The sequence below is a fragment of the Anomalospiza imberbis genome, chromosome 5, assembly GCF_031753505.1.
Source record: "Anomalospiza imberbis isolate Cuckoo-Finch-1a 21T00152 chromosome 5, ASM3175350v1, whole genome shotgun sequence".
Taxonomy (NCBI): domain Eukaryota; kingdom Metazoa; phylum Chordata; class Aves; order Passeriformes; family Viduidae; genus Anomalospiza; species Anomalospiza imberbis.
Genome location: NC_089685.1, coordinates 49,670,255 through 49,684,337, shown reverse-complemented (window position 1 = coordinate 49,684,337; position 14,083 = coordinate 49,670,255). Strand labels below are relative to the sequence as shown.

The 14,083-nt window shown below is 40.4% G+C and overlaps 1 protein-coding gene across 2 annotated transcripts; it reads right to left on the bottom strand.

Annotated features, from left to right (window-relative positions):
• Positions 1-885: 885 nt before the first annotated feature.
• On the bottom strand, positions 886-13,250 carry EFCAB6 (EF-hand calcium binding domain 6). Of its 2 annotated transcripts, none has more exons than XR_010999247.1 (4): positions 12,521-13,250; positions 11,740-11,826; positions 10,707-10,825; positions 886-1,013 (listed from the first exon to the last, which is right to left on the bottom strand). XR_010999247.1 is itself a non-coding variant. In XM_068190608.1 (4 exons), the coding sequence occupies exons 1-4, from the start codon at positions 12,551-12,553 to the stop codon at positions 959-961; spliced, it is 288 nt and encodes a 95-aa protein (XP_068046709.1). In that variant the 5' UTR covers positions 12,554-13,250; the 3' UTR covers positions 886-958. The 2 variants fall into 2 exon arrangements, 1 of the variants encoding a protein (XP_068046709.1); XM_068190608.1 differs by having other exon boundaries at positions 11,746-11,826.
• Between the last annotated feature and the right edge of the window lie 833 nt (positions 13,251-14,083).

Below are 14,083 nucleotides of genomic sequence, written 5' to 3'. Positions count from 1 at the left end.
TGTGGAAAAGGAAATAATCAACACCATTTCAGTGGAGAAATAAATTGCCAAGTGGGCATTAAAATTTTAGTAATAAAACTAAATGCATATGCTAATCTACTCTGTATTATTTAGAAAAGACTATTTTGGATCAAGAAAGGAATAATCTGCACAAAATTACAATGAATGGAGGTGTTTATCATCAAGAGGTCTTTGAGAAAGAAACAAGCAGCAGATTCCTATTAAGGTTTCAATTCATAAAAAGTTGATCACCCAATTAAAGGTGAACTGTGAAAAGATTTTGTTAATTTTATTTCAAAATTGAGTCTGGTGTGGCAGGCACTGGAGAACAAAACCCAGTGCTGCCAGGCATGTGACCTCTGGGGGCTGGCTTGGTGCAGAGAACTGCGGTACTCAATGTTGGAGCAGGTTCTTTGTGTTCTTCAGCTTCTACAATAGAGATTTTTCTTCTTTCTCATATTAATACAGAGAATGAAAAGGATAGCTTGTCATGGCAGCGGCCCTTGATCATTTGAAAGCTAATGTTATCTTGTAGCCTGATTTAATTGTTTCCATTTTGAATAAGATGTTGCACACCCTTGCTCAGTTAAACTGAAATAAAGCAAGTGAAACAACCTAGCAAACAAATGCACATACTCAAAGAATACTTAAAAAAAAAAAAAAAAAGTAAGAAGCCATTTAACTTTTTTTTTGCCTGCAAAATCAATTTATTATGCAAAAATATTTTTCACACATCTGCAGCTTTAAACCTGTGGGTATCTCCATTAGCTTTAACAGAGTTTTTCCATTTACTGAACACTCAGTAGAAGCTTATGGGCTTTGGTGGGTGTGAACAAAGAGGTCCTAAGGAGATAATCATACAAACCTGTTTAGAAAACTGCTGAAATCATCAAGATAAGGCTTTAATTCTTGTAATGTCTTGTGCAGGCCACATATTTTTACACAGCCATCTCTATTTTTATCCTTTATGAAGGGCATTATTGAAATCTTGGAAGAAATCCCTGAATTTATCCCTGCAAGACAGCAGAAGTTTATTTTAGCTCCTTTGTCAAATGGGCTAAAAGGATACAAACAAATACACAAATCAAGGGTGGAGGGGCAGGGGAAGATTTTGAGCTTTTTTATCTGGGTGTGGTAAGTTCATAAAATTTATTCAAAGACTGCCAAATTGTTCAGAAATAAACTTTAAATCCAATATGCCCTCCATTTAATTTGTACATGGAACTGTATGGCTCAGGCCTCTTGTTATAAAGAAGTGTTACTTGGAAAATGAGCTGGTTCCTCTCTCCATTCAGAACTGCAGATACAAAACATAGTTCTCTCTTTTAAAGCCTGTCCTGATCAGAGTCACAAAGTGTTTATTATTACTACAGCCATTAAAATTACAAGGGTTTGGCACCATAACTGTCTGCAACTCTTGAGGCTCCTGAAACTCCGATGCAGCAAGACAGCTTCAACACAACCTGTGGACCTGACCAAAACCTGGAGCAGAACAAGGCCTGATCCATGCCCATGTGCTGGACTTCAGATCAGGACCTTCAGACCTCTCTGAGATATCACTTCTTGCACATGATTGAATTCAAGCCTCAAAGTCTTGACTTTTTCTCCCCCTTCATTTTGTCACTTACATTTCATTGACATCAGGGATTTGGATCAAATTTGGAAACTCAAGCAATGTGATTCTTTGCATCTTGACTCAATCAAAAGCCTCTGTGCAATTTGTTCTCAGCTGTTTTCCTCTCAGCTTTGCAGAATCCTTGGTTTTCTATCTGTTTTCAAGAACCTGTAAGTTCAGTCTAGCCTTTACAAGGACAATATATTTTCCTTGTCTAGTTTTTCTCCTAAGAATCCAAACTTTTGTAGTTTGCACTTCACAGGAACAAAGAGCAATTTCCCCACAGCCCTCAGGGTCCAGGAAACACCACTGTGTAAGGAATCACCCACCTTTAAAAAGTCTGAATTATGATATGACTTAGGTGAGTTGTTAGCAGTTTATTTATTATGTGCTTCAGATCCACTGTACCTTTCACTGTTATGTGGACTAACTCTCTCCTTAACCAAGTTTCACTGGCAAGAAACCATTTTTCAACATTTTTCTCAAGTTCAGCTGGAAAGTATGGATTACTCCTCAGCTTCACAGCTTGCTTGAACTGTATTTTAACAGTTTGGGCACAGCTCAGTGTTGTATTCAAAATATCTGTAGACTCCATTAATGCTCTTTAAAGTGTCTTTGATAAGTAGGTATTTCTCCAACCTTAACTTTATTATCAGGCCGAATAGTTTTACCTAAAAAAAAAAAAAAACCACCAGAAGTCACACTATTTTTACATTCTGGAAGCTGGTCTTTCCTTTGCCTGCAGAGTGGTTTGTCTCAGCTCTGACCATACAGGTGGATTAGCAAATATGTGACATTCCTTACAACCTGAGAGCAGAGCCAGAGCTCTGCTGATTATAGAAATATTCCATATTAGTGAGAGCCAGAGCTTTGCTCTCAGTCTGTGCCCCAGTCCAGGTTTTGACAGGTGTCCTAGAAACACAAGCCACACATTTCCCCTTTTTTTTTTTTTTTTTTTTTTTTTTTTTAATAATACTGCCTGTAAGCCATCTTTCGAAGACTTCAAGTGTCTTCTTGTACCACTATATGTAAGGCCAGGGGTTGTCTCTATTAATGCTTTTAATCTGGGAATTTGTTTCCCACATTTACAGCTCAGTAAGTCCATTTTGTGTCCTAAACCAAAAGCTACTCGCACAGATTTCCTGTGAAATGAACTCTCATGTAACATTCCTGTGCAAAGTGGCCTCTGGAGACCTTTGTTATCCTTGTGGGTGGCATTGTTGTAATGGCTCGGGCTTGTATTGTTGATAGTTCATCTTTTATGATATTTCTCCCCCCTTACATTTGCATTTTTTGTCTAATCACATTCTCAGGCCTTCAGATGCTTGTTTCAGATTCCTTACTGGCTTTCTCACTACTCAACATCTCCAGTTTCAGCAGGACAGTTTCTTCAAGTGATTGGCTCTCCCTGTGAAAACTCAAGAATGAACTTTAAGCCTAAATGAAGTCTTTGAAAGCAAAACCTCTTGTCCAGTGGTCTAAAAATGCAAGGTGTTAAACACCTTGGCAGACACAAGGAAGTTTGCTTAGATCCAGCAGAACAATCTGGATTTTAAATTTTTGTAAAAAATTACTGATATTTGTAAAAAGGTATGCAGCCCTTTTACCTGAAAACATCCTTTACAGGACAGTGGCTGTCCTGAAGCAGATACATGGTCCCAAGAACAATCTCAGTCACTTCTCTATTCATCTTGCTGCTGCTCACTAGCTCATTTTCAAACTTCCCACTATGACTCCTAAAGAATGCAGCTCCTTTACGAGCTTCTCTCTCACAACCAGAGGGATGCTCCTAGCAGCACACACTGTTGTGAAAATACAGCTCTTTGTCTCCTGTCTCTCTGACACTAAAGATTTCTCAGTGCTGATCTCCTGTGTTTATGGATCTTTCCTCAACTCAATGCTTTAACCAGGCCCAGGGATAGGCATATTTAAAAACACAAACACTATTCTTTCTGCCTCTAAATTTAAACTGCTCTGTTTATTTTTTTTCAAATTAAGATCATTCAGTTCTTTGATACAAATCAGATTCTTGCTAGACACCCTCAGTTTCAATAGTCTTTCCTCTCCATTGAGAGATTCCTGGGTCAGATATTTTGCAGTGTGTTTGGAGGTAGAAGTGACTGAGCACCAGTTTTAAATTTAAAGGTTGTTTATTCTTAGTCTGCAGCCTACTTTTGAAGCTTTTGCACAGTATTTCTTTGTGATATTTTGTTGTATTGCATGTTTGTGCACCATGACATAGATCTGGGGATATGGGGATATTCTCTTTGCCTCTGCTTTTTCAGTTGCAAAGTCCTGCAAAATAACTGTATTTCCTATAGCTGCTGCAGAGTTTTTAAACTCCTGAGCATAATGTGAATCTATAAATTTTCACATATATCACTTTGGCTATTTGCAGATAGCTCTAAGAGTCTTTAAATTTTTCTTGTTTCCTTTTCTGACAGACAGCATGTCCTTCTCCCCTTCTAGTATTTCCATATTGTCCCTTACAACTGTCCTAGCTTGATTAAACAGATTTTCTAGCATACCTTTTTTTTTTTATCCTACTTTTCTGGGATCTTTTCTGTATCTTTGGATCTTTGATTTGATCCTTTAAAATGGAATCTCTGAAATGTCATAGCTACTTGACTGATCTGTTATTTTAAGATCAGCCAAAAATTCTTCAAAGGATTCCTCCCTCTGAATTCTTGTATGAAATCTGTGTCTTTCAAAAGTTCAAGTTTCCTTGTGAGTGCAATATTCCTTCAACTTACTTTCTGTAACTGCATGGACTGCCCTCTCACCCTGACTTGGTTTCATGCCATTAAAAACTTTGATAGCTCCTACTCCTGCAATATTCCAGAAAATAGTTGTGAGCTTCCTTATGATTAATCTGGGCACTGGATATAAGTTCCAAGGCATGATGTGAGGCTTTTCAAGGAAACTGCAATAATGCCCGTGTGATTTAGAGGCTCTAAAAGCCCCTAAAGAGCTCTTATTTTTTCTCTCGCTTTCAAATCTCTCTTTTTCTGTGTAATTCCTTCCTCTCTTTCACATAACGCTCCTGATACCATGTGGCACTGGGCTTACACTCACAGCAAGACTCATGTTGGGAAGAGCATGGAAGAGCTCTGCAATCAGGGTGCACTTGCAATGCCTTCCTGCTGGCTTTGCCCTCCCCAATCTCCATGTTCCTAATTATTGACTAACCAGCTCCAACTCAGCCTCCTCGTAGATACCTGACCCTAGAGATCCAGCATCTGTTAATTACATCTCTAAATTTCAACTTTTATTATGTTCAGAAGCCTGCAGACTTTCCAGCAGAGAATCAAATCTAAAATCTCCTGTCAGAGGAGGGTTTGCTTTTTTAGAGCTGATTTGCTGCTGCTTAAATCCTGCAGCTTTACAGCAATGGGGCAGTGGTGAAGGAGGATGGGGATTGAGGCACAGCAAGAGACCAGGAGAGCCACAGCAAGGATGCAGGACATCAACCTAAAAACCATAGCGAGGACAATTTGTGATTTCAGCCAGACACTGATCTCTGCCAGCCCCAAAGTCTATCCAACCCCTTCCATCTAGCAGGGGTGGGTTTTGAAATGTTGATATGGTTCATGTTGGACCATCATTGCAGGAAAATTCAGCAACCCTTTTTCAACTATATTTACTTTCAGAGCCACTCTTCATCACTGCTGTCATCTTCTACTTAAATCTTCACAGAATAGTCCCAATGAAAGTAGAGGCTGAGATTTTGAGATTCATATTTTTGGAAAATTGAAGCATTCAACATTTTTTGGTCTAATAAAAGATTTCCAGGTGGTAATTATTCCACTCACAGCAATAAATATCTACATGGGAAAAATGAGGATTAAAACCACAGATCAAGCTGCAATGCCAAAAAAATAATATTTTCTTGCAAATGTTTCGTATTTTTTCTTGAAGAGCTGCAGAGCCACTGCACGCTGTTCAATGTCTGTTTCTAATTTGGGCAATTTGTTCCAAAAGCAAAAGGAAAAAAAAAAAAAAGTGCAAGGCAGTATGTTTTGAATTGTAAGATGCCCAGAGCTTTTGTCTGCCTCACAGTGTGCAATCACAGGGCCCGGAAACTGCTCCAAAGCTGGGAGGGTGAGGTACACAGCCCTTGCAGCAAGGCAGGAGAAGGACACAGGCTGGAGGCAGCCACTGGCAGGGAAAAACACCAGGGCTTGGGCAAGGAAGGGGCAGCGGGTGCTCCTCCCAGGGCTGCTGAAGTGGGTCCTGCAAACAGCAAATCCACACTGCAGGCAAGATCTCCTCCCAGTCCGAATGGGGAAGGTGAAAGGGATCAGTTTCCCAGCACACTGAGAAGGAAGTGTGGGCTGAGGCCCATGTGCAGCACCCTGGCTGGGTTTTGCAGCCCCTTCTTCAGTTTTGCTGACCAAGAGCCGTTCTCCTTACACCCACCTTAGAGCCAAAGGGGTGATCCCCACCTCTGCTTCTCACAGCTCAGCTTTCTGAGCAGCTTCTGGAGCAGGAGGCTGACACTGGGCTGGACTCCTGCCTTCACAGCCTCCTCACACGTGGATGTTTTCATCCACTGTACAATGACTCCAGCTCTAGAGTCATTTATGGCTTTCCACGGCCTTACATGAAATCGGAGAAGTTCAGAGGTCTGGATTCAACTTCTCTTGCACATCAGATATCCAGGAGAGAAATCCAGACAGGCACTGCTAGCACAGGGCTGCTGCCATTATCCAGGAGGTGGGTGAGGAAGTGTGGGAGGCAAAAAGGGAACATTCAGCAAAACTGGAAGGTGGTGATAATCAATAACAAGACTTACTTTTGCAGACCATGAGTGATTAAGCAGTGAACTCATTCCCAGACAAAGCTGCAGATGACAAATTTCAAAATATTCAAATCAGAACTGGGTATCCCATATATAAAAATCAGAAAAAGCAGAATCTAATAAATAATTAGAACGCAATTTTGGAAAGGGTTATGAAAGTCCCTTCTGCAAACTATCAGCACTCAGGATGAGGGAGTCCCCAGTGCAGGGGTCAGAATATTCCACGTCCATCTATTAGAGCACTGCTCAACCTCAGCCAGGAGCATCTGGCTCCAGCTGCTAGCACATAACTGCATCCAGGTCTATGTGCCCCAGTCTCCAATTTCTGTTTCTCCAAATAAAGGCTAAGCAATGTGGATCTGTGATATTGTTGCAGTTCTGACCATGGCTGTTGCTACAATAGGTTGACAACAGTAAATTACTCTGAAGGATGCAGACCTGCCAGCATCACACATCATGACTATTTCATTTTTACCTGGCGTGTCTTCTCCACTGATTTAATTACTCTCCAGCTGCTTCAAGAGGAGTATTTGCCTCTTGGAGCCACACTGTATAATTTCTGCTTGCAGCACACAGCATCTTCCTGACTAAAGAAGCAGAGCTGCTTCTTATTTATAGCGTTGGAGGCAGGGCTGCCTTGTACTTGGCATTGCACTAACAGGAAAGAAATAGAAGGTTCCTGACCAGAAGAGCTCTTCATCCAAGTCAGACTAGAGATAACAGGCTGGTACAAAAAAATGGAGTGGAAAAGCCCAGTACGAGGCACTTTCACATCAAACACAATAATAAACAATGCCTGCAGCACAGCAGCTGCCTCACCATCTCTGCTTTATATTATACAATTCTTTACAGGTGGAACTCTTGTTCATATCTGTGGGTGTCAGAAGTGCAGTTTATGCCAGAGAGCTGCAATGCAGGTGGGAGAGAGATGATGCTGGAAAAAAAAGGGGCAGTTTTGCTCTTATTCTGTCAGGCTGTTTGGGATACTGAGAAGCAGAATTTTAAAAAGCAGGGGGAAAAGGCAAAAGCCTTAGCTTACAGGCTTCTGTCTTTCTTTTGTGGGGCAGATGTGAGCTGATTTCCCAAGCTGGCTCTTCATCTGCAAGACAAGGCTGCTCTTCTCTGTTTATGAGTGCATCAACTTTACCAACAATGTCATCGGGAGTTATCATTCTTACAAACAATAATTTATTAGTTTCTAGAACTTCCAGACCTTTTCCAAGCACAAAAGAAAGAAAATCTATGCTCCTGGGGATATATTTTTACATGGATTTTGCTCCTGAGGGTTTATATTCCTAAATAATAAATAAAAAATATAATACATTTCAGGAGAAGAGTGAAATCACAAGCAAGAAACATGAAAAGCATCCAGGTGGTGTTTATCCACAGAAAGATGAAGTTTTTACAGCACTGTGGTGGGCAGAGGATTCTCCTGCTGCCTCAATCTGCTGGCAGGTGCAGGGATCTTACAGGAGCAGGAGCAGCAGGCTGATCACTGCTGACTCACTGGGGCAAGCATGGATCACTGGACTCCACTGCAAGCAGGATATCATTTTGTCATTTGTCTGTCAAATGCTCTTCAGGAGCAGTGACCTCTTAACAGTGACCTGTGAGTGTTGACTTTGATTCAGACAGAGACTCAAGACACGAGGTTCTTGCTCCTGTCACGCGGAGCCAGGGTCCATCCTTGTCAAGGCTGGTTTTGCTGCACTCCAGAGCCATTTCCTAGCAGTTTAAGGAGCTGCTAGAGGTATGTGAAGCCGAGTGTGATTGTCACCCATCCCTCATCCAAGGGACAGGGAGTGAGACGGGACCACAGCGTCCTACACATGCACCCAGTCCAGCTGCAAGGAAAACCCCTGGTGAGCATAACCAGGTCCAAGACAAGGTTGTCTGGAGCAGTCTGGTGGGGAGAGACCTGCCCTTGCTCTTCTCCTTCAGTCTGAGCTGATAGCAGAGTCGGGACTGGAACCATGAGCTGATACCAATGAACAGGCCAGAGTGGCCCAGGCACAGGGGACACCTGGCACACCTCTGCCAGTGAACCTTCTCAGCCACCCAAAGAGAGAAGCTGCCTCCAAACTGGCCAGGAGGAGCTGTCCTTGAGGCATTCTTGCTCCCGAGCAGCGCTGGGAGGGAGCAGGGGGAACATTAGCTCTCACAGGTGAGAGGTGTGGCAGTCCACCAGCAGTCTGGGAATGTCTCTGGACATTCTGCTTTGCCAGTAGAGATGCTGCCACGAGGTCTGTGTGGTAAAAGATACAGCCCATGGAGAGTATCTGTGAAAGAACAGTGCACACAAGCTAGGCTCATCTCTAGCAAATCAAGGGAATAACGCTATGGATAAGCTTGGTCCAGCACCTTCCAAGACTCTTTTTCAGAGCCTTTTTTTTAAGTAACATTGTGTTTGTGTTGCTCACCGTGTCATCTTGACAAACTAAACACAAACAATGAGAGTTAAATGCTAAGTTAGTCTGACTTAAATCAGACTGACTTAGTCTGATTTGTAATTTCTTTTACATGCTGAGTTTTATTTTCTGCTGTTCCTGCTGCTTTTTCAGATTTTAATGTTTCTTTTGTTTATTATTCTAATAATAAACAAAATTAATGCTTGTAAATGCGCATGGCTGTCATCTGTGATATGTTGGCTGAGCCTGTGTCAGTGGATGGAAACTCTATCCCCAGTTTCTTAAAAATTCTTGGTGATTTAGTTATCCTTTTTCATCTGTATCATACCTTGAAAAAGAAATGCTCTTTTTAAATATTCATGTGTTCCCCATAGAAAGGCATTACAGATGTCCTTAACTGACTTAACAGCTTAGCTCTCACTGACTTCCCTTCCATACAGAGGTGCCATACCACACTGAAAATGAATGAGTGCCTTTACATGAGGCTCAAAAGATGGGGCTTATGCATTGTAATCGCAGAGTCACTTCTAAAAATGCTACCCTGAGGGGCAAATTGCTGGGAGTATTCTCCAGCTCTCAGTGCTGCAGTCTTTCAGAGTTTGGTTTGAGATGCAGGTCTCCAAAAAATCCATTCTCAAGTGTCTCAAAGTGGGCAAACAAGATGCTCAGAGTTGTAATTGTCCTTCAGAAACATAGGTTTAGCTTCATAAACACTTTTCATATTTTCTTAGGTATAAATCCTTCCATAGGCTGTTTCCTCTGGAGTTTCTCTCCCTGTCAGTGCTCTGATGCATGGCAATGCCTAATTTAGCTTCAGCTTCACTCTAATTCCTTTATTCAAGTTACAGACGTATCAGGCACGCAAGAGATTTTAGCTGTTCTCTAAAAGGAGTGGCTGATGGGAGTGAAGTTATGCAGCAGATAACTTCATGAAAAGGACACTCTTCAATGTGCCATAGGAATAAGGAATAAGAATGGGAAGTAAAATCTAATGGAGTAGAAAATAGTTCATAAATGAATCAATGCTAAGAAAAATCGATATAGTTAATGCAGTTTGTAACCAAAATACAATACACTGAGATTCTATATATAAGAGTGCTTACTTTTCAAAATAGACCTGTAATGAAGGTAGCTTTTTATATAATGTCACATACAGCTGATATCTATCCCACTGCAAACATAGTTTATAGAGCAACTCCTCTTTGTTCAGGGCAGCCAAGCTCTCCCCCACTTCACAACAAAATACTTGTCTATAAAAACATTTCACGATATTTCTTGAAATCTTTACACAACATGAAACTGCCTTGCTTCTTTTGTTAAGTATTTGGTAGGTGGCATTTTTCTTTTGACTGTGTTGTTTTTACTTAGGTTGAAAGTATTGCAAGTAAATGTAGTGCTCTGAAAAGAAGACTTTGTGCCTTCATCCAGGTGTGCAACGTGGACTGTCCCCAGATCTCCTGGATGGAAGCTGTGTTTGCAATTCCCACCTGACCTGAGATATCTGGAACTGACTTTAACCCAGCACACCGTGAGCTGGGCATTTGTGTGTATAAGAAAAACTGCTGGAAAATAAGTTAATTTAATCAGTGACCTACAGTCCCAACTGAGAAGAAAATGCATGTTCAATTAAAGGGATCAGAAATACTGAAGCCAAGAGGAAGTTCTATCTTTGAATTCATTGGAAACTGATGGATCTAACTGAACTAAGAATGATGAGACATAGCCTCCTGTAACACAGTGTCGTGTACTAAGGTCACAATCGTGACAAAATAAAAGATTTCTTGTGCAGAGTAATCTATTGTCATTCACCGCACTACCAAAGGCTCTGTAATCCTATAAAAGATGCATTGTTGCAAGACCTAATCATTTAGAGTTGTTATACCTTGCCCAAAGCTGCTTCAGTCCTTCCAGGGTGATTGGAATGCCAAATGGGAACGAGAACTTCTTCAAGTCCCTTGGCTGTATAATGTCATTTCCTTCACTGTCAAACCCTTGAAAATTCTGGAACGCAAAAGAAATCATCACTAACAAGAACCAACAAGTTTGACAAAATGTCTGATCTCTCTACGGGCTGAATAAATAATGGGAATTGAGAAAGGAACAGAAAATAATAGAATACTAGAATACTTTAGGTTGGAAGGGATTTTCCAAAGCCATCTAGTCTGATCCCCTGCAATGAGCAGGGCTACCTTTGACTAGATCAGGTAATGGGCTGAAAAATGACAGACCTGCAGATTTTCTCTCCAACTCATTCTATATCTAATACTAATTAGATTTTGCTCTAGGTTTGAGTTGGTTGCTTGAGTTTGATGGTGGTTTTACCAGTCAATTTGTAAACTTAGTTTATCAGTACTATTGTTTAATGTACACAGTTAGTGAAAAAATCATATTCATTTTTTTCTTCTGCTGACCAAATATTTCAACTACTGAAATACATTTCTTGTTGACCAAATATTTCAACTATTTGAGAAGTTTAAAAAGATGGGAATATTTTTATAGGATAGATTTATGAGTCTTTTTTGCATAGTGTAAGTATGACCCTCAATGGCTCTCTGTGATGGGAAGCACTGAGTGTCAGCAGAACAGAAAGCTGTGTTTGTGTACAGCCTCAGTGGTCAGGCCTCAGGTGTAGCCCATTACCCCTCTTTACTACAGAAACATTAAATAAAAAACAGTAGAAAATGAAGAAAGTTTTAGAAATAACCATAATAGCATCTACTACGTAATGAATGTTGCAAAAACTGCATATTATTCAGACAGTGGATTTCTTTTTAATTACAGAGTAAGTTTTTATCATTAATGAGCTATTTTGCACGGGTCTCTTTGAATATTTATAGAATCTGAAGATCAACATTGCATGGTGTTCTGAAATCTATTAGTGCTGCTTATTTATTTAAAGAAAACATTCTTCTTACCCTTACCAGGTCATACCATCTGGTTCTTGCTTTGATAACAAGATAGTAATGAGCGTGATCACAAGCTAGCTCTGCATCCGTTATCATCTGTTTTTTTCACAGAGAAGAAAAAAAAAAATAAAATAACAACTAAGTATGTTTTATGTTAGTGGGAGCTTTAATCTCCACAAGTTTCCTTCCCTTTTGTTGTTCTTCATGTTGGTAGTGGTTTTGTTTTCTAATTTCTAAGATACACATTAAAGATTGTTACTTCACATCTGTGTAAACTTAATTCTTTAAATATTGCCTTATTTCCCTAGCTGCAGGTTAGCAAAGATGTTTTAAATTTTGTAATTCCCTATTTATTTTCAAATCAATGCTGTTCAATTCTCCCTCAAACTCAAGAGCCAGCATGGATCATTTATACACATAGAAGGAAATGTTAATTATCTCAGAAACAATTATATCCTGGAGTGACTCCAGGAAGATTATCCTTGATTTACATCAATTACATAGACCAAAACTATCTCTGTGAGTCACCAAGACATGGCTAGAAATGGGGAGAAAGGCAAAAAACATTTGTAAATTCAGCCATCATTGCAAGTGCCTAAATTTTGGGAGCTGGCTGTTCTGATTAAATCCAAGCACACAGAGGAATACAGGACATTCAGGTTGTTACACTGCACAGAAATCTGACTAAATCCATGTGCTGCACAAGGACTGCCACACCTGAGAAGCACTTCTTGAGAGAAGAGTCCACAAACATAAACAATTGACCAATAAAATAGTCTGAAAACTTAACTGTGAAAATGCAAGTGCTCTTCAGGTTTCCCATCACTGTGTGTGCTTTGTTAAACTTCGGAATCAGCAAGAATATTTGAAATGGGGAAGTTCTGGAGCTAAAGTCAAAATATTTCAATTTCTAGCTAAGTATAAACTGAAACAGAAATGAGAGCACAACAGTAATTAGTAATCTTAGATTCCAACTGGTAGGAAGATTCAATTATCATTTGGGAGGTTCAGGTGGGACAACAGGAAAAATTTCTTCACTGAAAGGGTGGTTGAGCATTGGAACAGGCTTCCCAGAGAAGTGGTGGACTCATTGTCCCTTGAAATGTTCAGAAAATGAGCAAATGTAGTAGCACTGTGATATGGTTTAGCTGCCATGGTGGTGTTGGGTCAGAGGGTAGATTCAATGATCTTGGAAGTTTTTTCCCAGCTTTAATGATTTTGTGGACATCAGTTTCCTTTCTTATTTTAGACTGATGTCTTTGATTCACTTAGTTGTCCAATTCAACAAAAAATAAAAACAAACCAAGCAGATAAATACTACTACCATTAGAGCCAACAGTAAAGCAGTAAGAGACAAATAAAAACTGGGAAATAAGCCTATGTGTATATACCACATCATCACTGCCACAGTGGAGATGAGTTGCTGATCAGGAGCTTTTCAGTCCTGTTGTATCTCTTGTCATTATTTTTATGAATTTGTCTCTCTTTTCACAGCTAAACAGAGTTTCACACTGAGCTTTTAGAATGATTTTTTAATCAAAAATTTTAAATTCTGTTTATCACAGAATTTAAGCTCAAATGTTAAAATTCCAGACATTTTAAGCAGTACTGCATCTCACAGCAAAGGAAGATGTGACTCTCTCTATCCTCCACCCACTCCATTGGGCCTCTGAACATCTCTCCTCATCTTGTCTGCTCCTGGTGCTCTGCTGGCTTAAAACTCTGGAGCACGAGGCTCCACTGTTCTGCAATACTCCGGCAGCAATATTCGTGCCAGAACTCACAGACACTGTCTCAGACAGGTAATACCCTGCCTGCACTTCTCTCCAAAAGGACAGCTCATTCCCAAACCATGTTCCCAGCCCCAAGATGCAGCAAAGTTGTCCAGTTTGGAGGCTCACCCAGCTCTAAGGCTTCAGCTCAGGCACCAGTTTATGTTTGACCTCACAGATTGAAACAGCCACCAGGGGTAGTTCTGCCATTTTGATCCAGACTCAAAGGACTCAATGTCTAATTGAACGCAGCCATAAATCACTGAGAACTTGGTAGCGTTTCCCACTTAAGCTTGATAAAGATGTATTTTAATACCACATCTTCATTTACACTCACTACAAGTGTTCACGCTGTATATTCATTTCTGTAAACACAGCAGGTTACTGTAGGTGCTGTGCAACTTTTTCTTGCTTTCTTCTGAGATGGCAAGAGCCAAGGAAACATTTCCTTAGCTGCTTGGGTGTGAAACAGTCAACAGAATTCTTGATAATATAACGTTGAGGTCAGGTTCCTTCCCAACAAACCCAGTGGGTACAGGAATTCCTCAAGGCAAGCAAAAAGCTGTTTAGGACTTACTGAT